Genomic DNA, 24,527 nt, shown 5'->3' with positions numbered 1-24,527 from the left:
GCTAATTCAGCTCATGCTGAATTAGTTCAGCTCTCTTAATTTTTCGTCTGCAGATTTCAGTGCCTCTTCAATTTCAGCTCAGTTACTGTGAAAGTTATGGACACCTTAATCTTGAATACGTTCAGACTCCCTCCAGAGAACCTCAGCTACTCTGAAGAAATATTGAGAGGTCTTAGCGTCACTGGATGAAATACTGGAAACTGCTGAACAAAGCAGAGAGGTTCTCTTACATTCTGAAGATGCATATATATGACTTGCGTGCAGCAGGAGCACTATCAATTATCAAGCAGGCCATGCAAGGTGCATCCAATCAGCTAGCCTCCTGCAAGGCAGCATTTACAGCGCCCACCTTAATTCATGGCACATTTCACATCTCAATTTCTTTCGTTAGTGTAAAAGACTTTTATCTTCATGAACAAATGAATCTTGCAGGCAGTGCATTCAGTGCCATGTGAACATTAAAAGGAAAGAAGAACTTGCCGCACTGCACATGCACTAATACTGTAGCACACCACAATGCAATGCATGTTTTAATGAAAGAACATGCAAGCACCACTGCAGACAAATGTGTGAGCCACTGAGCAATTACCAATGTGAACTTTGTGCTTCAAACGCACAAAAAAAGCTTCCTCATCACAGCATCATGTAAATGTGACTTTGAGGATACTGTCTTTTGCACATGCAGACATTAGTTCCTATTTGCAGTCCTTATTGTTCTAGCACAATTACTTCTTCAAAGCCTCCTTGCAAGAAGCGTGGGACTGTCATAATAAAACATTTAGAGCAAGTAAATGCTTACTCAAACACAAAATGGGAATGCGTCCTGTGATTTGAATTATTCTGAAATAATTTAACATGTCCTGCTGAGGTGCAATTAGATGAGGTTATCTGTATCAGTACAATTTTAGCAACAATTGCAATGGCCTGTCACTTACAGAAAACAAAGCTTTTTCTCCAATTCAGAAGTGAAGTTTTTATTTAACAGTGAATTGCATTATAATACCATGTAACTCGGTAGATACAGTGCCATACGCTGCATTTGAACAACAGTCAAAACAAATACATCTCGTGTAGCTGTAAATTATGCATATATTGCTGTTGGCTACACAGTAAGCATGTGTTCCAGTGTTACAAGAAAAACATGAGCAGTTTTCTTTGCAAAAAAGTATTCATCCTCATTCTGTGCATAAGATCATACAAGAGTTAATCTGGTGGGTGTATAATATCTACAGGGCCTTAATCTTTACAAAATCCCAGAACAAAAAAATCCAAAGGTCACTTTGGATGAACAACATTCAAAGAAGCAACAGTAGTCCTCACATGTTTATTCACCAACTAAGATGTTACTTGTCTTTGAGAAAGCGCAATGGTAGTCCTCGCATGTTTATTCACTAAGATGTTACTTGTCTTTGAGAAAGCATCTGTATAGCTTTTCATCCTCAGGAGTGCTGAACTTGGGAACAAAGTTGATTTTTAAGATGGCTGAGAATCCTTCAGATAAGCTTGGCTCTTTGAACTTGGACCTGAAAAGTGATTTAACGAAGCGCCATTACAATTCAATTAAGGGTAATTTTTAATTGAAGAAACAAGCATGCACGGAAACAATATTATTGTAAATAATGTACACTTTAAGACATATTGTGTGCAAAAGCTGCTGAGACACTGGGTGTCCCAGATAACACAAGAAAAGTAGAGTTGTGCGAATATGAAAATTTTGGGTGCGAAGCGAATTCGAATATTGAAGTGTGAGTGCGAATCGAATCGAATATTTTTCAAATATTTCTCGAATACTTCGAAGCGAAATTGCAGAAAAAAATGTTAGAGAGGATTCCTAAGCATATTCTTATGAGGTAGCACCATGAAAGTGTTTCTTTTCGCTAGGTTGATGAAGCACTGGCGGGGTGGTGTTTCATAGTTGTCTTATCAAGAATGAGGCAATGTAGAGGCCGAATTGTATTTATGTACATGATTTGGTGCAACCAAAGTGTTGCCGACAACACTTTACACGTGATAGGCAAAGATGCCATTTCCTCAGCCTCTCCTCCTATTTCAACTTCTGTGGAAGATCAACTGATGTGGCGGACAAGGGTGTGCTCCCTTCAAATCTGGAGTTCCAAATCTGCCTCGTAGACGTTGATATATAAGAACATCTGAAATTTTGGATGCTAAAAAGCTTCGGCTTCCAATTTTTCGAACTTCCTGCCCAAATTTCAGGTCCGAAACAGCATTGAGCCCCCACCTCTGCCACATCTTTCATCTCCATGTTGGAACCAACGTTTTCTTCAGTTAGTACATTTGCAACCGTAGCAGAGCTTGAAAGGCAGCTTTGCGGCAATACCGGGGTGTGATGAGGTGAAGCATATTGAAAATCTGGGGACCACTTCCAATCGGACGTTGGCTGCGTCTTGGCTAAGTTCGACCGTAACGGAGCTTGAAAGGCAGCTTTGCCGCAATACGAGAGTGTAATGAGGTGAAGCACATTGAAAATCTGAAGGGATCACTTTCAATCGGACGTTGACTGTATTTGTTTTTGGGAAGTTCGAACAGTTCGAATAGTAAAATTCCAGTGCGAATGGAATTGAATAGCAAACACTATTCGAAAAATATTCGATATTTCGAATATTCGCACACCCCTAAAGAAAAGTTAAAAGAAGCAAAAAAGCAAGCTCCTCTTGACAAATGTAACTTCCTAAAAAAACAACTCCGGTATCTTAGTCACAATTGTAAGAAATTGTAGACAATGAAGTCAGAAGTGTGTTTATTGTCTGTATTTTTGTATGACTGTGACTAACAAAAATTCGTCCCCCATGTTCCCCTATCTTTCTTGCTCTGGTATGTTGTATTCCTGTTAATTAGGAGTGAATAATTAACATTTTATTCATGAACCTTATGGTCACAATGTCGATACAAGGTTAGTAGAGCACATTAGAAAACATCACATTGAATTGCAACATTTTTTTCTTTTTTTCTGGCATATAAAAGCAAAGCAGTGGCATGCAGGCAGTAGTGGCCGTGGCAGCCTTTTAAAGGGACATTAAAGGCAAGTCTTAAGTCAAAGTAGCCTTCTGGATTACCACTCCAGAAACTTCGCAGTGCTTGTGTTGTGCCAAGAAATTGCATTTGAAGGGTCTGCATACCCCTAGCACAATCCGATCGCCTAGCCCCCGAGCAAAAAGTTGTGACATTGTGTACACCATCACTGCCCTTTACTGACCGACAACTGTTACCATGTTTCTTGTGCAAAAACGCAAAAGTATGACCGGAAACTGAGCCAAAGACATCACATAGATATGTCACTTTCTTGTGCAGTTGGAGCGAGTTTTATGAGCTAGCAAAGTCAGTGCGGCACTACACAGCAGCAAAACTGCCAAAACAAGAGTGCGTGGATGCTGCAGAGCAGGGTGAAAAATAAACTTTTTGATCGTCCACGTGGTTTTCAAGGGTAGCGTCAAAAAAGTTATTTCTTTCCCAAGAATCGAGTACTGAATAGAAATACACAAGTAGCATTTTATTCTATCTTACAATGCACTGCAATGATCTTTTTATGATGAGTCATTGTGCATTACAGTGACAGAGTTACAGTGAGGAACAGCTGGATCATCAGGTTAGTGCTGTAATATTATGCTGGAGTCTCAAGTCATGTCCTACATTTACCATATCTCTCAATTACTAAAGCACAGTTGTCAATAATATTGATATTCTAGACATTCTCAAGCATTAAAATATCACTGCAGTGTAAATATTTATTTGCCTTTAGTGTCCTCCCTTTAAGAGTATTGGGAGGATTTCTTTGAACAATGACAGCCTTGCAGGTACAGTGGTTACGGTGCTCGGCTGCTGACCAGAAAGTAGCTGGTTCGATCCCGGCCGTGGCGGTCACATTTTCATTGAGACAAAATGCTAGAGGCCTGTGTACTGTGTGATGTCGGTGCACGTTAAAGAACACCTGATGGTTGAAATTTCCGGAGCTCTCTACTACGACGTCTCTCATAATCATATCATGGTTTTGGCACATAAAACCCCAGATATTATTATTCTTTCAACAATGGAGAGAGAAAAACAGTGCAAACAATAATAACGTAGAGCAAGAAACTGAAAGGAATGCGCTATGAAACTTTCGCACTGACACTGCAACTATATATTTAATCGAAAAAGGTTTTCATAATCACTAAATACTCAATCATTAAGAACACAAAGATAGCGAAGACTTCTTCAGGAAGTTCCTAACAACATAGTTTCACGTGCACAAAAGGCTTTGGTTTTTCTTTTCACTTGCTCCATGCTAGCTAGGGAACTTGACATGCCAAATGATTGCATAAACAGGACACTAAGGTGAAACACTAAATCAGTTCAAACTGATAAATTGCTCTTTAAGAACTCTAGTGCTGTTAATTTCATGATCATAGAAGAGAAATTATTAGAAGAGGAGATGAACATCAATTTTACTTCAGTACGACAGCGCAATGAAAAAACACGGACAACAGAGAACAAGACACACCCAGCGCTGGGTGCGTTGCGCCGGGTGTGTCTTCTTCTCTGTTGTCCGTTTTTTTCGTTGCGAAGTCGTACTGAAGTTATGAATTACCAACTTTGCCCAAAACGCTGCTATCAATTTTACACTGAAATCCCAACATCGGTATGTTTGTGTGCAGCCGCAGATTTCAAAGGATCTCTTTTTTGGGAATACAATGCAATCTATCCTTACCAGCAATGCATCCCGTAGGCTCTGGAAGGCACTGTCAAAATCTATGACGCCATGGCGAGCTGGCATGGGTACTTCAAGGTTGCTTCGCTACCAGTCTTCTCTTTTTGTGCCACTTTGGGCTTAACAAGCACCTTCTTGCAGTAAGAGGGGTATTTTTGACATTGTGGATTGGCAACTTTCTAATACAAGTGAAATCATTTTTCTGTTTAGTATTCCTTTGAGGGCATTCATCATTCCTTACACTTGGTCATTAATCGACTGCACAGTGCACAGTATGTGAATGGTGACTCTCTCTCAAAACACACATTGTATGGAAGTTTTATTTAAAAATGCAAACGAGGGACATGCCGGTAGCCAAGTTAACGCCAAGTCTCGAGTGTGAGCAACAAGCTGGATTGCACCTTGTTTCTTTTAAGGCAAAAGCCTTAATTAAATGTTTATGTTTCAAGGTCATGGTACAGATAATATGGTCCAAAAAAAGTGAGCTGGCACTCACTTTCTTTAACCATATTATTTGTAAAAAGTATGTGCCAGCCGTGAGTGAGCGCACCAGCTGCGTGTGTACTTCGTCGAATTCGTCTTTGCAGCGTTGCATCAGTGAAAAAATTTTAAAAAGCTCATGATGAAATGGATGTGCACATCGCACATCCATTTCATCCACTTCATCGGTTGCATCGTTCGCATAAGCAGCAGCGCAGTAAGGGCGTGAAGAAGGGCAAGACGCATGCTCCACACCGGTCCGGCGGCGATGGCCCTGCAAAGCATGCACGGTCTAGACGGAGGGAGACGCGACAGCTGCGTTCGCTTCTAGTCGGGGACGGGCCCAATCTGGCTGCATCTACTCACTAGGCTGTGGTTTCTTGCAGTGCTGTTGCATTTGAAAAACTCCACAGCATGGCACTTATACGTCGGTCGCCGCGTGGGCTCAGAGCTTTATTCAATACTGCTGTGGGTCCTCTTCTTCATATTCTTAGAAAGTTCTAAGCACCTTCCATAATTTCTTTCTCCATCGCAAAACGTGCGTGTGCTAAAACCTACATAAACTATCATAGCAAAGAAAAAGAAAAGTGGTTTAGCTTTGCCTGAGTGACAGAGCTCTGTGATTAACATTGAGAGACCATCTCTGAGAGATCATTGAGATTAACGTTGAGAGACCATAATGAGAGACTATCTCAGCATGCCAGAAACAATTTAGTGTACCATGTCAAACCAGTACATGGGCAATGAGAGATACTGTAGTGGAGATTTCTGGATTATTTTTTACCATTTGGGTATGTGCACTTACAGCATTGCACATATGCGTTTTTGCATTTCAGCCCCATTGATATGTAGTAGCCATGGCGGTGTGCTCAGTGACAGAGTGTCAACCACTAAAGCATTATGCTAGGTAGCATGCGAGGAAAAGAAATTTCAAGTATTTCATCACAATACTTGCCGATGGTTGTACAGCACCATGTCTGTGACAGAAACATGGGGTTGTCCTTTCAGCTTAATCTCGCGAAACTGCAATTATAAATGTCACGGTTAAACATGGGTATGAAACTGGGAAGAAAAAAACAAAAGCATCACACCTGGTTATTGTGCCTCGCCCTCTCCAGGGTGCAATCCATAACAAAACACCTGCATTCACAGCCATGTTTCCGTGCTATGTCAATAAACCTGCAAAAGATTACGTGGTAGTCATCATACTTAACTTTAATACTGATGCATTACTGTACGCATAAGATTTTTCAAGACACAACAGACAAAAAATATTTGCTGCTTAGGCATGCAATGTGGGATGAAAAGGTCACTACAATGTCTGCAGACATAAGTACAAATGCACAATTTCTCATGGGATGTTTCAGTCATTTATCAAATTATGTAGATTATCTGTGTTGTTGCTTCAAGCAAGATGCTTCAATACAGCAAAACTCTTTTTGTAGAAATATGGTGATGTTGAAATGAACCCTGAATTACAAACGTGGGCAGTGCTTTCAAAGTTATGTAATTTTAATAAAAAATATTTTCCTAGCTGTGCAAATACTATTTTGCATGGGTGGTTTATGCTCTTTGTAGTATTCAAGAAAAGAGTACAGCCAGCAAATCCACAGCGCAGACTTGTCCACTTTTTCAAAAACTTCATGATTATGGTACAAGTCTATATTAGAACTTGAAATCATATTCAATGACAATTCTATTTTGTTTGGCTTTGCTAAAGTGCTTCCAAGATATTCATTAAATACAACACACTGTTTCAGATTCAGAAGTTACAAAATTACTCGAGTGTCAAAGCTAATGATGAACATCCCAGAACACAAATGATTTGGAGGACTCAAACAAAATGGAGCTGTCTTTGGATAAAAATGACCTCAAGTTTATAACGTTAACATAAACCATAATTGTGTAAATAAAAAGTTAACATACTTTTTATACATATCTGCACATTTCATTTATTTGTTCATGAAGACTGATCGGCTCACGCAAAAGGAACACTTCTAGTGCTTCCCCTGTCATGATGGTGCGCACTGTGTACATTGATTTAAATGTACATTCAAGATAACGATGGGCCTAATTACAACAGACAGGCTACTCTGGTGCGATCGGGTGCACTATTTTGCAACTATATCACATTGTGATGGCTGAAAAAAAAAAAAGCATAGCAGGTACAAATGCACATTAATCATGTTACAGATATTTTTTTACCTCTGTGCCCCTTTTGTGCCCCATTAAAAGCTGTAGCACATTGGATGAAAAAAATGCAACTTGTTTTTAATTCACGTGGTTAATGTTCCAAGTCTGTGTTATGTGCTATGAGTGGGGCTACTGTGGAGGGTTCCAGGTTAGCTTTGATAACCTGGGGTTCTTTAATGTGTGTCAAAATATCAGCATACAGGAAAATTTGCACTTAAAGTTCCATCACCATAAACAGGGATCAAAAACCCACATATTCATGTTCAGCACAAGGATGTCAGCCTATGAGCCATGGCTGGTATATATACACAATGGGCATACTTGTGCACAGTCCTTGCTTGTTTCAATGAGACTGTAAGTGCTGCTAGTTCATGAAACCTGAGGAACTTGTTTATACAAGTACGGTGCTTTTTAAGAAATATATTTCTAAAGGAGTCGTTTAAAAGGTTTTAATGCGAATGGACACATAACCAGTGCAATGTTTACTTTTTCTATTCATCTTTAACTCATCGGTTCCTCTCAGCTGGGGTAGCTCTGCTAGCAATGTCCTGCGTATCTTCTTTTCTTTTGCTTTGTTCTGTGGTGTGCATATGGTAACTTTCTGAAGTTGCCCATTAAAGAAAATGCCTGAGAGTGAAAGAAGGAGCTATTGTCTCAGGGATGTGGTCTATCAGCTGCTGCCGTCTGACATTGGCTGGCGGTTTAAGAAATGGTGACAGGGTGCCCTTTTCGATAAGAGGGATAACTATCTTTATGTCCTTGTTAGGTCCAAGCACTACTATGTTTAATGCAAAGCTTGGCTAAGACATTCAGAGCCTTATGCTCTTTCTGCAATATGTGAATACTCTTCAAGCTCAAAGGCAATTGATGTCCCCTTTCTGTTCCACACAGTTATCCCGAATTATGGCCAAAACTGGACAAATGATTTTTAAAAACCCGATTTGCCAACATGTTTTACTTCCTCCACCAGAATAGACTCACTCCTGCTTGCACTGCCCTGTGGATTGTGTGCAGCCATCTGGCAAAAACATGACAAAGCACTAAAACCAAACTGGCATGTCCATTAAAAAGAAATACCATGGACATCCTGAGCTTGTTTGTCCTTTAGCCATTTTTACTAGAAACACAGAGACAAATCCAGGTGGTCCATGACATGGCAGGGGTTCAAACCCGTCATGCCTAAAGAGGGCTCACTTATTTTTATATTCATGATGACTAGTTGAAAAAGCAGTCTGAAGCATAAACTTTAATGTATTTAATCATACTTAAGTACATCTAATAAATATTTATGTTACATACACATTCCAAATACCACTTTTAATATATGTTGCAGTATGCATTGTGAGAAACCTAACATGGCAGGTCAAGCCTGCAGAATACTACAAGATGGGAGAAGGGTCACAAAAGGGAAAATTGACAACCACCCATTTGTGGAGCAAAACAACAAGGAAATCCATATACATTTCTCAGAAAGCAAAGCTTCATAGTTGATAAAAAACTTCTGCTACAAATGGGTTGATGCCAATTTTCCCTTTCATAATACACCTAACATCAGGAGAGCAGACGAAAAATTTACTTAGCATATATAATTGATGTAACAATTTCTTTACCTTTTCCGGCTCTCAGGATCCGGGTTAGTATTGTCTACCACTGCACTCTGACCACGCCTCAGTGCCTTTTCACATTCCTCAATACACTTCTGTGCTGACTTTAACATATCCTGGAACCCCGAACAACACAAATACATTAATGAGTGAACATGAATGTTGTATAATGGGTACAAAAACTCACCACCAGTAAAACTTACACGGTTAATATGAGCGTACTGCTTTGATAAAAGGTATTCCTTTGCAAAGTGACTTTTACCAGCTGTGGAAGGAATGCAGTGATCATAACATGTTCAAAAGCTACAAACAATGACTTATGCAGTGCATACAAAATTACAATCTGTCTTCACAAAACTATACCGTGTTGCTGGTACCGTGTGCCAGCAACAAACAAGTGTTGTTTGTTGCTGCTTCAAGTGATAAAAGCACAACAAAATACCAAAGAAAACAAAAGCTATAGGCTACAAAAGCACTTTCTATCTCAATGTCATATACTATCAATTTAAACAGAACAAGTGATAAAAATAGCAAAGAAAGCAAAAGAAAAAGTGAATAAAATCTTAAAAAATTAATTCAATTCTGGAGGCTTACGTACAAAAACCACGATCTGATTATGAGGCCCAGCATAGTGGGGGCACTGGAATAATTTCGACCAAATGGTGTTCTCTAACATGCACCTAAATTAGCACTGTGTTTTTATCGATGGATCCGTACCAACGAGCTCAGATCCAAACACTTTTAAGTCAAATAAGATGCTGAACAGCTCCTTTTGTAAAAAAATATACTACTGTTCATGTTCTTCACGAGCGATAAAGGAGATATTAAAAGTTAACACACTGAGTGTTGTGCATATTGGTAGCATCCAAGATTATACATCATGCTACTGTGAAATGCGACAGATTCTTCATGGATTTTATACAGAAGCAGCCAACAAAAGTTGCGTGGCGAAGTACGTCTTTACATCAAATAACCAGAAGTTAATAAGCATCAGCTAATCATGACCTGTGTTGGAAACCACAAGGGAAATAGGTTGGTTTGTGGGGTTTAACATCCCAAAGCATCTCAGGCTATGAGAGACACTGTAGTGGAGAGTTCCAGATAATGTTGACCGCCTGGGGTTTAACGTGCTCTGAAATTGCACAGAACACAGGCCTCTTGCATTTCACTTCCATCGAAATGCAAATGTTGTAGCCGGGATTCAACCTGCGTCTTTCGGGTCAGCAGCCAAGCACTGAAACCACTTTGCCACCGCGGAGGTACATTGGAAATAGTGCCATGAGCATCAACCTTCCAACTTTTGTATTGCTTTCCAGCATACAGGACATCTATTCTTGATAAATGTGGCCTGTTTGTCATTGAAGACACACAACCTAGCAATCCACCTTTCTTTATCATAGGCTACATAACAGGTGTTTCGGAAAAAGTGTCCAGAAATATTATCAAACACATGAGATTAGATATTTGTGCACTCTTTAGTGGAATTGCTTTGGTAATTGCAGCCTGCACTTTAAAATTAGTTGGGGTGAAAATTAGAACAGTAATTAACAAATATTAACCTTTAAACCAGGAACAGGGAGTCACTCGTACCTAACGAATGAATGGGAGTTCTTTGTACAGGGCATCCATATCTGTTTTGAGATTTTCAAATGGGCGATGCTGCTAATTTCTGCAGAATGATAAAATCCGGCTAATTTCATGCAGGAAACCACAAGTGAATTTTCAAAGCACATAGTTGTCACAACCTTTCCAACACCCAGTGTGACATCATTGTTTTCCTCGCATTACTGAGCAAAGGATGAGCAAGCGTTGTTACCAAGTGGCAATCTCTCTGATTTTGTTGCTACACCTGATCCTGCTTGCAGGAATAGCAAAAAAAAATGCTGCAAAAAACTGCAGTGCTATCAATCTGCAAACAATACCAGTGTCGAACACAAGGCCATGCAATTCTGAACAGTTTTTCAGAGCTGTCATATGCAGCAACAAACTTCATTCTTGGAAAGTATTTTTGAATTTTTGACCCTGCTTTGCACGGATCCATTATTCTTACTGTCCAGATCTCTAAATGTCCTACCAGCTTCAGAAAAGATAGAGCGAGAATATACTTACATGCAGGATATCCAACGAGCACCACAACCTTTGAAGCAAAAAAAAAAGGTTAATAAGCATAAGCAGTTATATTTTTCTCACACATGAGCACTGTAACCTTGAAACACGCACCTCGGTGTGATCTGCTGGAAGATCATCACCATTCAAGAATTTGCCTTCACATGGCTTTGTGGCTGCTACTACTTCAGCAAGAGGGAGATCTGGCACTGCACGCTATAAGCACAAGAAAAAAAAAAAGCAAATATAGTAACATGCTGTTACAGGTACCAATGGTAGCATACGATAGACAAATAAAGAGTGCACAAAAGCACAAAGCAACAGATGAAAAACACCCAACCCAGACACGTGGTTATGCGACAGAGTTTTGTTTTTCATTTAAAAAGAGGTGTTTAAAAAGAGAGATGGAGAGGAAAAAATAAAAATAAAACTGTAGTGTGTGCCTATAGACGTAACAACTAGAAATAGGAAGCATGTATTCTGGCACCGGGGCACATAGCGACATACTCACGGGGTCGAATTGTGGGAGATCAAATTTAGCTGCAGGTCTCTTCAAAAAGAACTCTTCTGGAGTATAGAACCTAATCCCAATGTTGAGGGCAAACTGAAATGAAGTTCAATGGCACTATATCACCTTATTGCTGCAAACATGTTGGAAATGTTACCTGATGAAGAAATAGAAAAAAGGAAAAGTACAAGGGAGAAAGGGTTCTGTAGTTAAAAAACAAAAGCAAAAAAACACAGAGGTTTGCGAGCATAGAAGTATTCACTTACATGCTACTCTGCAAGGGAGGGAGGAGGAGGGGAACACAATATAACAAGAATATATAGGAGCATGCTGATGCTCTGGTGCAAAGATGGTCAATAAACACAAATTGTGTTTGTAATCTTATGCCCTTCAAAAACACATAAAAAAAACACCTTGACGATTTGTATCACCCTGGTTTTGTGTAGAGTTCTTGTACAATGGAAATGAAGTTGGCTTTATTCAACACTAGATCGCTATAGAAGTTTTTCAGCTGCATTTGCAGTGTCAATGCCACTACCCACGCAACCAGTTGCAGCAATTGATTGTGCCACCATGGCAGTGACTAAGTGCAAATGCAAAGACGGGAGCAGCGGCTCACAAAGCAGCCACTTCGATGACTGGTATGGTACGCGAGACATTCATACAGGTGAAAGATGTTATAATTGAAGCCAGTAAAAACTGCACAAATTTTTTTATCGGGTGAGGCCAGCAGTATGAAGTTAAACTAGGGTGCATTAACTAGAAGAAAACCAAACAAGGTGTATGAATGAAGAAGAACCACAAGACACAGTTCTGAGTAGATTAATCGCATTTCACTAAGGTTACTTCCTACAACCTATACTGCTCAAGATATAGTCAGTTTTACTTTGGTATAATAACATGCTATCGTCATCACTGCTTTGCACTTTTGTTAAAATACAAATTTATTTAGAATGAACAGTATTTAACTACATAAATATAGATTTCAGTTACAATGTTATAAAGAAAATCAAAATTATGTGATCAAGTTTCCTACCTTACTCAAATGACAGATAAGTAATGTATAAGTAAGGTTGACTTAAAGGAGTACTGACACGATTTTGAAGTGCAGCAAAACGGACGTTCCAGGTTTCCTTGGCATGTAGTGTTAACGTTCTCCCCACACCGCATCCGGGAAACACGTATAACTATTGAAGTTTGATTTTAAAGTTTTCATCTCCCACCATCTGCAAGGCAGCTTCACCGCATGGAGAGTCCTATGACGTTTCAAGTCAGCTTACTTGGTTTGCGAAATCTGGGTTCTGCATGCAGCCTAAATCACAGAAATCGCTGTCGGAGGCACTGGACGGCAGTTCACTCATCATGAACCACGTTCGACTGACAGCAAAGGACAGCAGATGCATATTTCGTGGGTTGCAGTCTGCCCGTGACGTCACGGGCCGACTTGACACGTCACTATGAAGCCGCCCTCTCGAAACCGAAACTGAAACTGCTGGTTGAAAGAAGCGGTATTAAAAATATATGCAATGCATCCCCAGGCACCAGGACACTCTTTTTAGGGTTCTCGACACCCGTGCTTTCATTTAGAGCAACAACCCGAAAAATTTTTAAATTCATGTCAGTACTCCTTTAAATGCAAATCCAGAACAGGGCACAAAAAGCATTGCAAGTGAATGGCAAGCAGGTCTCTTGACTATGGTGAACTGGGCAGCCCGATTACTATTTCTTGTTTTCAACAAAATTTTGATATGTGATAGTTAAATGTCTGATGAAATGAATGCATCTTGTCCTTACAAAATACCTCACAGCTTTTCTGGGAAAAAAAAAAGGAGCCTGGGTCTGTCGCTGAAAGTGAAAAGCTATTTCGTTGAGGTTAGTAAATTTTGCAATTTTGAAAGCTCATATCACAAGAACTAAAGCAGTGTACTGAGTAATGGTACTTAAATTGTCACTGAAATAACTTGTTCTAATTTCACACAATCTCAGCTCCTTCTGGCACAAAATAAAACAGGAACAATGAACAATGTGCCAATGTTGGCTCGAGGAGAAAACTTTTTTTTAAATTAGGCAACAAGTGGCTTACTAGGATTGCTCATAGATGAACATGCAACTCGAAAGTTTGGTGTGTATTTCTTCAAGCGCTTATTGTAGAAAATGTTGACAAGTATCGGCTACTTGTAAATTAAAGCCCTAAGAGGTCACAAATTTTGGAGTGGCAATATTTGAAGTTTTTTTTTAGCACCACTTAAAAAAATAATCAGTCTTCAGAAAAAGTTCCACAAATGCCTACTTAGCACTGGTAGTTCAAAAGCTACAAAAACATATAGCACCATTTCATGTCTTTTTTTAATGAACAACTAATCATACATTCGAACCTATGTGTTATCCTTCATGCTATTCAAATAAAGCGAAGCCTACATGCACACTTAGGAAAAGTAATCTTCATTTACCATAATAAATCTTACTCAGAACAACGCTTTAGCTCTTGTGACATCCTCCCAAGATCCAATAGCAGCTCAACATTGACATATACAAGAAGTAACAAGAATAGCAGGTGTATGCCTTCGAATTTGCTAATCTCAAGAAAACAAGTTTCCACTTTCAGTGATGCACCCTTTCTTTTGTTTACAGAAAAGCTAGGCCAAAACAAATGTCTTAGGAGAATATATTTATGTAAAAAAAAATTCTATATACAAAAATTTGCCATCAGACATCCAGTTCATTATTATATGAACATAGATATGTAAATGTTAAGAAACCCAGGCAGATGTGCTTGCTCAGTGCAAGGATATGTATAACAAGTTTAAACGATAACATTTACCGCAAGTAAACAAGCAGAGTGCAATAAAGCATGGATGAACAAATCCTCAGAAAGGAAGCCAAGAAAAAACAAAGGCAGTAACAACATTCAAGGCTATCAATAAGAATGCTCCTGAAATCAGTATACATATTATCCACATCAATAGTTAAGTATTGCTACTAACCAGTCTGTCTGAACATGAAAAATCTTTTTTGCGTTTTGGTTCCCAGTTTGCCGGTCTCCCCGCAGCATCTGAACAATGGACAAATTATTATGATAAAATGAAAAAGTAATAATAATAGTAAGCATACACATCTGGCACAACTACGTTTGACTCTGGATCACTACTTGTGCAGGGATATTTGCTTCTGTAAAACACTTCTGCATTAATATATTTTGATAATGATGGCCCTCTAATAAAGCACTTGCAAGGGAACCACATAAACCTCATAGAAACTTTGCGGCTTGCTAATCTTAGACTTGCGTGGATGTTATAATATCTGCTCTGATGCTTGAGACTGCACTCAGAAAATGAACAACCCTTAGGGTATAATCTTGTCTCCCAGAGACAGTCATCAACTTGAGTGCATTTCCATTCTTAAGTACTGTGCAACTAGCATTTTCCCCTTAAGGATGCCATTCACATGTTGGCATGCCATAGCATACCTGACAAGCACCCAGGAGGTTCAGTGTTAAAAGTTCTCTAAATTTTTGTCCTACCTAATCATACCACCTAGAGAGCTTTCCATGAGAGAACCTCTCCACATCTTGCTGACAGCTGTCAGCACTGCACTATAGTTAACCTTAGTCACATTTTTGCTCACTCCTGCCTTCCTTCCTGTTGCCTCGTACATTTAATGGAGGATCCAGCATTCTGGATGAAACTCTTCATACCATTGCTTTCCTTGCAGAGGTGCAAAAACTGACATATGGCAGGAAACAGCTGCAGCAGATGATCCACATTCTGAGGCTGAAGAGCATGCACCAGTGATTTGAAGAAATGTCAGTGTTTGTAGCATTAGTGTTTCCAACATTACAGGTACACAGTTTATTTTGTATACATACTAACAGAGCCTACTGGAGTGATATGCTTGAGCTATTTTCAATGACAGCATATGAGAAGCCCATGAGATGACTTGCATGAGTGACATCACTCACTCATTCCATGTAGAATAGCCAAAAGGGGTAAAAATGTGGTCAGAGACGGCACTCTGATCCTTAAATATTTTTTTTACGAATTAGAGGTCTCACACAGAAAACTTAAAGTTGACCCTTAGAGGACCTCCCATAATGTACTATTGTATTCATGGGCAACCACCAAAATGATTTCAAGGGCCTTTCAACTAAAGGAAATGCTCACAACATTGATAATTAATGTTGGGAGACAAATCTGAAGGGCATACAAACTTTTTACATTAAAAGCTCAAGAGTGTTCAACACTGATAATCTGGCAATTTGATGCAAAAATAAAGAGGGGAAAGTGAAAGTAGCAAAAGATTATGTGAATTTGTACAAAAGTGTACCTATTTGGACCACACTAGCCATAGTTTCTTGTCCACTGCTATATTATTGTGAAAGAGAGTGTAGCAATGAATGTCCAATGTTGCCAGTCTACCACTAATTCAAGGTAAGATGTCACACTTAGGTGTACCTTGAATCTTGATGTGAGGACCTTCTCAAGGACTCAAGTAACATCGTCCAGCCTTTTTTTTATTGTGGTGGGGTTACCTGTGTGGACTGTAATCCACTTGAAATTAAACATTGCTTTAAGGCACAAAAGAAGACACACAAAAACATACACACACACAAAGCACCACTACCAAGTGATTTAATGATCACGATGGGGACAAATACATAAGAATGGACTGACATGTGCAAGTACACTCACCTCCAACGTAAAATGACTCCTTCAAATTGATGGGGATACCTCCATTTCCATGAGACTCTAAATGATGCCATATTCCTGGTGCTGGTTTGCGATAGAAGCCGTGGCCAACAGACACATACACTTGGGCCGGGACAGCCAATGTCTTTAAGATGCGCTCCACCTTGTTTTTGAAGTCAGCTTCGTGGCTCTGGCTCTTAGCCAGACCTCTCTGATTGGTTATGATAACAATCTTGTAGCCTTCTTCTACAAGACTACGTAGGCGTGCCTCAGTTGCCGACAGCAGTATCCTGAAAGATTATTTTCTTTTCTGAACTTATTCTCTGTATATAGGTACTCCAATCTCTCCATGTCAAAGAGATTAGCCGGAAGAAGCTCCACACGGAGTATGAATCTCCACGTATCAAATGAAATGTTCAGTTCATATGATACTTAAATGACCTTATAACAAGGTAAACCAGCATAACCTGCCTGAGTTTAACAAAAGAACACTTGTAAAATCTCAAAGCTCATTCTGCATTCACATGATCGAGATTCTGCTGTTGGAAATATTTTCCTGAACTGCACGCACTTTGAGCGATTGAAATGTCACATTACTCAGTAACATGTTGTGCAAGACGACAGGGCAGCCATAGACATGAAGGAGACGTGTGAAGTAAATATTGTTCTGCTAAAAAAATGAAAGAAACAGTCTTCCTTGAAGCTTTCCTAAAGTGTGCATGCAATTGTGGTCATGGAATTCTAAACTAGTATCTTCAGAAACAGCCTCAAATACAGAAGTGGTCAAATAGCCGAGTACGTGACTTGCGAAAAAATCAAATGTGAAATAAAATTAATGTTCCCAGACCCATACAGGCCCCTTGCAAAAGCAAAATTCCTTAGTGCAGATATGTACAGATTCGGGCAGAAAACAGGTTGTTGGCTATCTTTGATCTGTGTGAAAGGTTCATATTGTTACCAGTGTTTGCAAAGCATTCAGCTGAGAAGCTAGAAGCCATGCACCCTTTGAACACATCATTTTGACACTGCCTTAGTTGTTTAAAATTTAATTGCTGGATTTGGTAGGTCATGAGGAGGGTTACGTGGTATTGGAAGTTTAGTCTGGGCTCGCGGGCTGAACCTTCTTTGTGATCTTTTTCACAAAGAAAGCAGCCTCTGAAATACATGTCAGTATGCATCTTTTGCTACCCAGAAGAACACCAAATGCAACCCAATGAAAGTGCACAGCACTGTGCGCAATTAAAAAAGGAACAAATAATGTTGCAGCACCGTTTTTAGTAGTAATATTTCACTTTTTTACAGAGCTGACACATGCAGCTCCAGGGAAAGGGAAAAAAAAGACAGTAAAAGAAGCTTATGCATGGACCTACAAAACCGAATGAGAGAGATAGACAGAGAGAGAAAGCAATCTTACCGCCAATCAGCAGAGTTAACGGGAAACACCTTGCCAGACTTGGTAGTGATTAGAGTTCCATCAAGGTCAAATGCCGCAATCTATATACATGAAAGGATCACAGCCTTACTGATTAATTCACAGCATCACATACTATATGAAGCAATGACAAAAACACATGCACAACACATTTGTGGGCTTGCACATGATGAAAATGACCCTTGTCAGATAACTGGGACTCTCTCCCTCTTTTTTTCACCTGTGTTCTCTTCTTTTCATAGCAGGATGCAATAGTGAATGATTAATTTGTCAGGGTGTCAAAAAAGAAGAAATCCTTAATTTAGCTGAATATGAAACCAAGAAAAGAAAACCTTCCTATGTTGAGTTAAACACCAAATATTAAGGTCATGTCAGTATGGAGTACGCACAGTGATAAAATATTAATGAGAACTAACAGACAATAATGCCAAAGAAAGTATAGGGGATGTTATTCGTTGTAATTAGGATAAAGTGTGAAGAAAGTAAAGTGGACGAAAAGATAACTTGCCGCCGGCAGGGACTGACTGGCGCTGACTAACACTCCTAGGTTTAAGGGGAGACGCTCCTCGAAACAACTTTTTTTTAATTTTTTGTAATAGAGACTTGAAAATTCTGTTATATGTATAGTTTTTCATGCAGATTTCAAATATGTCATTACTTTCCATGTAGCTGCTACAGTTGTTGAGTTATGTCATACACAATAGAAAAATGTTACACTTTTTGCGGGAACTCTTTTATGTACTAAACTTTCAGTAAAATCATTGGGTTGAATCTTATTAGACTCTTTGTAGACTGTAGAGTGCTAATATCTATCCAGATATTCCACATAGATAATGGAACTAATAAAAAAAATTGTACTCTGTAACTGATTATTTTCAGTCTCCTTTGAAACAGTAACCGAATGTTTTCACAAGTAATGCTGATAGATATTGCAATTTCAAGTAGATATTTGCATTCTACATGTCTTGAAGAATACGTGTGCCAAGTTTCGTTACTATACAATAAATATAAGTTTATAAAAGGCTGCCCGCAAAACGTGAAATTGTCGAAAAAAATGAAAATGAGAAAAACAAGTTTGAAAGTTTGAAACGTTGGCATTTATCAGAAAAAACACTATTTACATCAAATTGGGCCACAATCCGCCTCCACGTGTGCGTGGACGAAAGTGTAGACTCGGGGCAATCGGAATTTTCACAACACAGTTCGAGGAATGCCGAAAGTCTGCGCTTTCCAGCCGCCTCTCGGACGCCGAGCTTCCGTTCGCGGCAAGGGTGGCATGCCGAACCCGCCACAAGTGCCGTGAGCGCGCCGATTTCGCAAAGCATCGTGTTGACAGTAGGAGCACCTACAAGTCTAGGCTCACTCTCAAAGAATCCAATCTTCTTTTGGGATGCACTGATAAATTCCACCGCAGCGTCAATTTCACAACCACTGTCGCGGGGTTCGGTATCGGCGTTAGGCCTATCCGATATCGGAGCGTCGGGGGCATCGTCCATCGCTGTCGCTTTGGGAAGCGTCCGACGCCGTTTCCCTCGATACTTGTGGCGAGTCCTGAACTTTCGAACATCAGAACTGCGCTTTTTAGGGCTTGCCATGGCACGAAAATACAGAAGAAACGCAGAACAACTCGGTCGCGGCGTTTGAGGCTTCGTTCTTTTGCCGGGGAGATGGGAGGGAGGAGAGGTGGAGCGCGCCGCCGTCCAATGGCGGCCTCGCGCTGCGTGCCGCGAAATTCAAAACGCTCGACGTACGCGTTGTTTTTCTCGTTTTTTCTTTATTCTGCGTGAAGATACGAGACTAACCCCTGGTGTATTGTGGAGAAGACAGCTTTACGCTGCATGCGGGCAGGATTGCAATGGCGGGCACCGCGTCATTTTCGCAACAGAAGGACGCAAACTACACCATTTTTTCGCGATTTTTGCGCATTTCTCGCGTCACCGCTTCTCACTTGGAAGCCTTTTAGATAATTTTCTCGTGCGAATTTGAGCTTGATATTTTCAGAAATAAAAGATTATAGTCCAAGGATGACAATACAGCCGGAAAAAAAAACCCAGATTTTTTTCGGAAAACCGCGACTTTTCGACCCGCGTCTCCCCTTAAATGGACATATATACCCCATAAAGTGGACGGGACGATGACCGCCATCGGACGCGTTATTCAAAGGTCGCAAATTCGGTCCCTGCCGGCGGCAAGTTATCTTTTTGCCCACTTTACTTTCTTCACACTTTATCCTAATTACAACAAATAACGTCCCCTATACTTTCTTTGGCATTATTGTCTGTTACTTCTCATTAATATTGTGTCTAACTAAGAAACGAGCCCTTAAAAGTCATATTCTTTCCTTCATACACAGCGATAAAAACATTCGAATATGGCAAAACAATTCTTTGGAGGAAAGTATCATGAAAGAAAAAAAAAAGAAACGTCATTCACCTGCGAGCAGTACAACGCTACAAAGGAAACCCACACGAGGTCAGTTTCACAGTTAAAAAAAAAAAGCCCTGATGTGGGTATTGGGCCCAGGACAAACACCTGCCCCGAACAATATTAATGAGAACTAACAGACAATAATGCATTATTGCATTACTGTCTGTTAGTTCTCATTAATATTGTGTCTAACTAAGAAACGAGCCCTTAAAATACATTCTTTCCTTCTGTCTGGAACAGTAACTCAGCTAATCAGATGGCTAGGAGACTGCAGGATGAGTGAACTAATCAAAGCATAGGGACAGTAAAGATGGCAAATCAGTTCTGAAGAAATCGGGAGAAGTTTCACGGAAGAAAAAAGTTATCTTCCAGTTTCGTGCTAATCTTGGGAGGACAATTTTTGCCTTTCAGCAGAGGCTTATGTTACATTATTGGATACATGCACGTAATGCTGTTCACAACTGAGGAGCTTGAAAATTATAATATCTTTCAGCTATCTGGTACACCATTTCAACAACCAATAAATCAAGAGGACAAAACATCACCATGTGCACGTATTGTGTTGGATTTGTCGAAAGAGCGAACTGCTATTTCGTATCACAAACTACACTAGAGGTGTTTAAATAAACGCATTCAAAGAATGCCTAGAAAAATTTCTAAAAAGTAATTAAATATCACTTGGCAGGCAATATACAACAGCAAGTCTTTTGTAGTTATTTCTAATATAGTTGAAACTCAATCTAACAAACCTCGATCTTATGAAGTTCCCGATCTAACAAAGAAATTTTCCAGTCCCCAGCTGGTACCCGTAGAAATCAGTGTTGTTATTAACCCAAATTAACAAAACTAAACTGACTTCACAGCCGATTTAACAAAGGTTCTCCTGAAATAAACCAGAGAAAAAAAGAAGTGATTTCTTCCTAATTTTGACATAGATGGGACAAAATTCAAGCATGTGCTCTACAGTCATCGTGTTAAAACATATAGCCACCCTAGTCAGGACCACAGTGTTAGTTTGACAGGGCTACACGGAACAACGGGTTCAACAGTCGGCAGCGCTCTTACATACTAGATGGCGCTAGGGGCGGCAGTGGTTTACTCTCTGCAAATGCTCCTATCGAACACTATGGCGGTTGCTTTTGGTTTATGGGTTTTGTATATGGGTTTATGCAAGAGATGGTGCTGACGGTCTCCTTGCAACTTTCTTGCTCGGCCTGCTTGCACAATCACCGCGTGCGTTTTCAAATTGGCAGCCTATCATAGCTTCACATGAACGTCTACCCAACCTGCATCGCCCGGCCGCCCTCATGGACATTTCACACATGCAGTTGTGAGTTAGAGGCAAATACAATGCCGTGGTAGTTTGAGTGTTACTACATTACAATTTTAGGTTTTGAAGGATGGAAAAATTCCTTTCTCGATTTTATGAATTTCCTGATTTAACGAAATAATTCAAACGTGGGCATCACTTCGTTAACTCGAGTTTCAACTGTAGTATAAAACATTTATGATATGATCAGTTTCTACACAATACTGAGATACTTGCTCACAATGCTTGGAGATGTCAATAAAGAGAACAACTCCACCCTCACTCCGAATTCTTTGACAACTGTGTAGAAAATTTCATAACCTACAAGATTCAACATGTCACAGGCATAGTAACACTATGTGACAGCCATTATAAATATATAAAAATGGAAGTATCTGATGTTGTTGTGTTTCCCATATGCAGAGCAGACACTGATACGCAAGACCGAGCTGAAGCGCAGACAGTGAAGGTGAATACACTCACGCAAAACAAACTCATGGGAGTTTGCGGTCACTAGTTGAGGTTGCGTTAAAGGCCTGTTGCTGTTATCTTTACCAGGCTTCCTCATAAGCAATCTCGATGGCAATGGATGAATCAGACTTGCTTGGCAAATAATTTTGCCATCAAATGTACACTATGATTTCAAGTACTACTCCTGTCTTATTTCCAGAGTCATGCCATGTGGCTTCTTTAAAGCTGGAAGGAAGTGCTGAAAAAATAATTTTGGGGTTTCAAGTGCCAAAACCACAATCTGATTACAAGGCACACCGTATAGTGGGACAATCCGAATTGCTTTTGGCTGCCTGGCATTTGATTACGTACATCCACACCACAGTGCACAGGCTTTTTTGCTTCTCACCCCCACTGAAGTGCAGCCATAGCGGCCAGGACTTGACCACGCGACCTCGTGCTTGACGGCACTACGCCGTAACTGCTAAGCACCATGACAAAGGCGCTACTTTATGTATAATGGTGCACCAGTGTTGCCATTGGTGACTCAAGTTAGTTTCAACCACTTTAGAACCAAGTCATGCTTATCAGAAGACATGAGATGCACAACTGTATTGCTTTTTTGAGGGCTAAAAGTCAGTACACACTGAAAGCATTCAACATACCTTTCACAGGTTTGTTCATTGATCATATATAAATTTTAGCAAGAATAATCTCAACATTCTCATACTCTGCATCCGCAACACTCCCCCCGAAAGTTAGCATTCCTTGAACACTGTTAGATGTGAATAAGACAATTATTTCACAAAGGTTTTCATAGAAAACCATCGCCTTACAATGAAAATTCGTAAATAAAAGGATGTCTCTGCAACGTGTTGAACTATTAAGAAGCCTCAACAAAACATGTTGCGGGGCTAGTTGATACATTCTTACTTAAAATATTCCAGCACCACTTTTGATGAGGACACGACAGAGAGGTGCACGACAGGACAGGTGCTGACCAAGTCAGTGACCATTTTGTCATGCGAGAAGTGCATAACAAAATGGGCACTGACTTTGTCAGCACCTGTCCTGTCATGCACTTCTCTGTCGTGTCCTCGTCAAAAGTGGCTGTGTACAGTTAGTAATTAGGAATAATACTGCAGCTAATTTTGCAAAGGACGGTTAGAGATCTAACTGACATTTAGAAATAAAATAAGTATGCCACATTAGATAAAATTTTATAGTTTGGGTTGGTTATTAGTCGGGCATCACACAGAGTCGATTTTTAATTATTGCACTGCAAAGAAACAGCGACGAAAACAGGCATTTCCAAAGTAGCTGTTTACAGTAAGTCGAGCCGGCGTGCGTTGCACAAATAAGGCTAGACCATATTCATCTGACTTACCTTGGGTTTGTGTTCAAGTTTTTCTGAATTAAGCATCAAAACATTATGCTCTGTCAAGTCTGTCCATCCACTCTTGCTTTGGTGCGCCACAGGACTTGCATGATGACGTGAAACATTAGTTTCACTTTGTTGCGTCAACTTTTCGGAGGTGTGACGCTTTCTGTAGCTATTCTGCATGTGTTTCAACTTGCGAGATACTTCTTCCACATGCTCGTCATGTTCATCATGTGTGTCGGACGAGACATCTGCAAAATATTAAAAATAATTACACACGGCTACGTTATGTAACGGAGGTTTCCACGTACGCTTCTTCGATAGTGGCATGTCCTCGTCATCAGATTTACGCTTCAAGGGGCGCTTTTCGTCACAACTGGGAAAATCGGCCGCTGCAGCAGCCGACGATGGTGTGTCAAGACTAGAAAACTTCTCGAACACAACCACGTAAGGCAGTTCCTCCGCAAGCAATTCCAGTAGATCACCGTCACACACCGTCACCGTCTCTCCTACTGCAAGGCGCCGGCCAGACACCCGGCATGGGTTTTCTCCAAGCTGCGTTAGCTGAACCGTGCCTTTGCTGAAATCCGCTCGTAGTCTGACTGAAATCGAGAAACGCAAAGTCGTACTTCCTCGTTCATACAAGACTGTAAAAGCGATCTCTTCCTGTTGCACTTTTTTGCGATAACATCCTCCACACGCTCACCTTGACATCTGGAGCAGCGCTTGTTCCGAATTTGAGTGCTGCGACTTCTGCCAACAACGGTGTCTTGGTTATGCGGCAGGTCAATGTCAGGCAAGGATGATGACTGGTGCCGAAGTCTACAGTTTGAGTAACGCATATTTAATGCTTAAGACGTTAAAATGAAAGCAAGCGCACTTTACCGCGGCCGCTTCGTGCGCGCCGAATAAGCCGCATAGTAGCATAGCCGCACCTACGTAATCCATAGATGTTCTCTGCGCCGGTCGGCTCGGTTACTTTATCTGCTGCCGACAAACTTTCTGTAGCAAATGCGATACGATGAATGTTTAAGAATGAACTGAACGGACGTTCAGTCGGCCAATCGGTCATTTGCGATTCACGTGGTATTCGTGATTTCAAGAACTGCTGCGCTTTACCGTTCGTTTAAAAATGTGAAGGGAAAATGCAGGCAAACTTCCTGGCTATTAGCGCTGTTAGGACGTGATGTCCTACAGCGACAGAGCAGCAGAAAATTTTTGCGAGCCAAGGCAACTGACGACGCTAC

General features: G+C 40.3%; 1 protein-coding gene across 1 annotated transcript; it reads right to left on the bottom strand.

Moving 5' to 3' along the window:
* Positions 1-1,310: 1,310 nt before the first annotated feature.
* Positions 1,311-24,206, bottom strand: LOC119372198 (bifunctional polynucleotide phosphatase/kinase). The gene is made up of 14 exons (XM_037642678.2): positions 23,987-24,206; positions 23,592-23,882; positions 23,287-23,531; positions 17,696-17,775; positions 16,285-16,571; positions 14,581-14,648; positions 11,600-11,692; positions 11,203-11,304; positions 11,092-11,119; positions 9,186-9,247; positions 8,989-9,098; positions 6,277-6,364; positions 6,141-6,208; positions 1,311-1,523 (listed from the first exon to the last, which is right to left on the bottom strand). Exons 1-14 carry the CDS (start codon positions 24,120-24,122, stop codon positions 1,400-1,402), a joined length of 1,782 nt encoding a protein of 593 aa, XP_037498606.1. The 5' UTR covers positions 24,123-24,206; the 3' UTR covers positions 1,311-1,399.
* Positions 24,207-24,527: the final 321 nt, after the last annotated feature.

The sequence above is a fragment of the Rhipicephalus sanguineus genome, chromosome 1 (assembly GCF_013339695.2).
Source record: "Rhipicephalus sanguineus isolate Rsan-2018 chromosome 1, BIME_Rsan_1.4, whole genome shotgun sequence".
Classification (NCBI taxonomy): domain Eukaryota; kingdom Metazoa; phylum Arthropoda; class Arachnida; order Ixodida; family Ixodidae; genus Rhipicephalus; species Rhipicephalus sanguineus.
This window is presented reverse-complemented; position numbering and strand designations above follow the sequence as displayed.